Raw genomic sequence first — 3,264 nt, 5'->3', positions numbered from 1 at the left:
GAATATAGCACTCGCATTACTCACTTCATAGATATCCATGTGTTCGATGCTCGGTTGGAATAAGAGCGGAGCCAGCCGGCATAATGCTAACCAGCCCTTATAGTGGGTCTCTAGGATCAATCCATGCAAGACGGATGGTCCAACTTGAAGGATCAGTCGGAAGTCCCGGCCTACGAGGGAGCCAGCATACTGCACTAGCGTGTGTCCCCTAAGGCGAGACGTCCCGAGGCCTGCAGTATCTATGCTCGAAAGGCGGGTTTTGAGTTCCTCCTTGCCTTTGGAATTCTGACGTGAAACAGCGTCGCGCCACCAGTACTTGACTACTCCAAGGAGGACAACGTGCAAGATTTCCACCGGTGAGTCCTGATTTGCATCAAAATCTGACCTTTTGTCAATGACACTGTTGCACCAGAATGAACTGGCCACGCTACCTGGGATATCCAGACAAGGGTTAAACAGGTTTGTGGGTAGTTGCGCTCGAAACACTTGAAGTCCCTCTCTAACCTTCTGGGATTTGGTCGTTCCAGGGGCAAGATCAGCAGGCTTGATGGATGCTTTGAGCCGGGCACATTCCGCCGCCAATTTATCAAGGAAGTACATAAAGTATTTGTCCTTGGCCCCCGACTCTGTCGCCATGTTGTCAACAGCACTTGGTGCGCCATCAAGAGTTCGTTGTAGCTGCGCCTCCAGTGCTTCCTTTGTTTCCATCTTCGTCCGAGGTCTGCCTGCCTGGTCCCGGTGAGTGACATGCGATATTTGATAGCCTATGAAATGTGGTGCTTACCTTCAGGAACTCAGCTAGCTGTTCGATATCTCCGGCCTCACCCGGCGCACGGTTCTGCGAGTCACTCCCTCGGACATGGCACACCCGGCAAAAACACTTGCCCATCATTCCGATGTGTGACGCAAACTCGCTAGACATAGGATTGTCGCCCTGAAATGCCAGTACCCAGGGCAGGAGCAACACGAACTCCCTGTCAACACAGTCCCATGCTTCGAATCCCTCTGCACGCAATTCCCTGTAACATGAGCAGTGAGTAATTGCTGCAATCATATGAACCGATCGTACTTAAGGGTTTCCACGATTGCTTCCATCATCTCTAGTGGTGGCGCTAGATTTGATGTCGCGATGAAGTGTATGTTATACAATAGTTGGACATGATCTCGTGGCAGACCAGCAAGTGTGAACAGCACCGAATTGTGCTTATTCCATTTTTTCGACACGTTTCCTGACGTGTCATCGCAGTATAGCCATATTGGCAGGGAGTACACTTTTCTACCATTTGCACGGGTCCGAAGAGGATTAACAGGTGGACTTAGCCAAGGCTCGAGCTTCCAGGTATCATCCACACTGCGAAGTACACCTGTGGTCGCAAGTCAGGCAAACAAGCAGTGTGTGTAAGGCCATCCGCTGACTAAGTACTCACCAGCAATGGCATGTGGTGGTGGTATGGCATAACGTTTTTGTGTCTCGAGTTCCGCTAACTCCATGACTGTAAGGAAGAATGCGTCGAGCGGCAGTTCGAATGCACTCCCTTCACGACCATCAATCACAAAAGCATCACCATGTGCCGCCAGCCTCAGGCGATGCACCGTGGCCCATAGACGGTCCTGCTTTCGGAACCATCGTACTGGCATCACAGGTGCGATATTGCCCAGCTCATCAATACTTGCCATACATACCTCCTCTACGAAGTAATCTTTTCCATTGCTGCGAGCCATTGGTGATGCCAAGTTCCCATCGATTTCGTATCGCCATCGCGCAGCTTGACATGCTTCTGACAGGCGAGGCCAGGAATCTTGTGGATAGAATTGGAGGTGCAGTCGCACGAGAGGATTGGCCATCTCCTGCTTTTATGGTACGTAAATGTGTACTTACATTTATGAACAAGAACTCACATGTTGGAGGATCGCTTTCCAGTCATTTACAGTGTATAGATGACCAAGCCGGCCCTCTCTCGTATGTGAGGCCACACCTGCATTGTCGATGATGTTGGAGCGCCGGTACTTGACTTGTTTGACTGTTGGTAACGTCTCGACCCCATTCTTGATTGCGAACCAACGCATTGCTCGTAATTCCATCTCCGAGAATAGAGCGCGCGGAAACGCGCCCATGACGTCTAGCAGACACTCCTTTCAAACAGGTTAACCAGCACCAAGTACAAATTCAACGGCAGATGACCCACCTCCTTTGAAGACCATGGCCACCAATCCTCCGCACGGTCGGGTAATGGCACGTAATCTGGATCTGTGTGCAGTGAGTCAGATATGAACACATGTACTGAAGGTTTTACTTGCCTTGTTGTAGATCAACAAATGTTTCATCATAGCCCAGCAAAACATCCGGGACAGGGGACTCTTCCCGTGCCATCTCCGCGGATGCCAAGTCTAACGCCTGTGGGTTACTAGTAGCGTCAGGGTCGACAGCCCCCGAAGGCTTGAAGTCGTCAAACTCAGATGAGGACGGGCGATTCAAGGCCATCAGACCGCCCCAGTCATCGTATATCTGGTCCTCGTCGTCTTCAGACAGGGCCGGTCCATGTATGACACGGGGCTGTATGTAACGGTCGAGGTCGATATTATTGGAAGAAGCGCACGCCATATTTTCAACTGGGGACGGGGAGGGGGAAGCACCTGGTGAGGTCTCGGCGGTTGGATGTCTTAGCGAAGGGGGGGCAGTAGGATTTGGTTGTGCTAGAAGGGTCGGGGAGGGCGGCGGTACTTGATCTCTAACCCGGACAGCTATGACATGTGCCCTGGAATCTTCATGGGCTATGGCCTTGCTGAGAGGCTTGAAGCGTCGTCCGGGGCAAACAACGCATTGCCAGTAGCCTTGGGCATTCCGTAAAAATACTGTTTTTATCATCAGAAATGTTAGATCCAGTCAAAGAAAGACATATGACGGTTGACGGCTCATACGATGTTCATTCACTAGACTGGTAGGCATTCTGAAAGGTAGATTCGTACAGGAGTTGTAGCTACAACGCAATACGAGGGACTTAGGATTGTGGCGGAATCTGGTAGCGGCCCCTATCGGTCCGGCCGGAGGTTACTCCCGAACAGGAAACCATTCGAATTCCGATGGTACAGCAATACCAAGGAGCGTCTGTTTGGAATCCGGGCGGGTGGCAAGGCTCTGCCGGCTAGGTGCAATTTTTTCGAGATACGGCGAGGAGATCAGTGGAGTCCTGTATTCACACCACTAGGAATCCAATCTGTCTACGTCTCCATACAAAATCCAGCTCTGACTTGGATAGCTGTGTA

General features: G+C 51.2%; 2 protein-coding genes across 2 annotated transcripts; both read right to left on the bottom strand.

Annotated features, from left to right (window-relative positions):
* Positions 1 to 27: 27 nt before the first annotated feature.
* GLOTRDRAFT_18115 (uncharacterized protein) lies at positions 28 to 1,251 on the bottom strand (the record flags this gene model as incomplete). The annotated part of the gene is made up of 4 exons (XM_007873438.1): positions 28 to 380; positions 432 to 729; positions 785 to 1,019; positions 1,070 to 1,251. Coding segments are annotated over 4 exons (1,068 nt in total), but the record flags the coding sequence as incomplete, so codon positions are not given.
* Positions 1,252 to 1,674: 423 nt separating this feature from the next.
* GLOTRDRAFT_28000 (uncharacterized protein) lies at positions 1,675 to 2,103 on the bottom strand (the record flags this gene model as incomplete). The annotated part of the gene is made up of 2 exons (XM_007873437.1): positions 1,675 to 1,851; positions 1,900 to 2,103. Coding segments are annotated over 2 exons (381 nt in total), but the record flags the coding sequence as incomplete, so codon positions are not given.
* Positions 2,104 to 3,264: the final 1,161 nt, after the last annotated feature.

Source organism: Gloeophyllum trabeum (genome assembly GCF_000344685.1).
Source record: "Gloeophyllum trabeum ATCC 11539 unplaced genomic scaffold GLOTRscaffold_00203, whole genome shotgun sequence".
Lineage (NCBI taxonomy): Eukaryota > Fungi > Basidiomycota > Agaricomycetes > Gloeophyllales > Gloeophyllaceae > Gloeophyllum > Gloeophyllum trabeum.
This window is presented reverse-complemented; position numbering and strand designations above follow the sequence as displayed.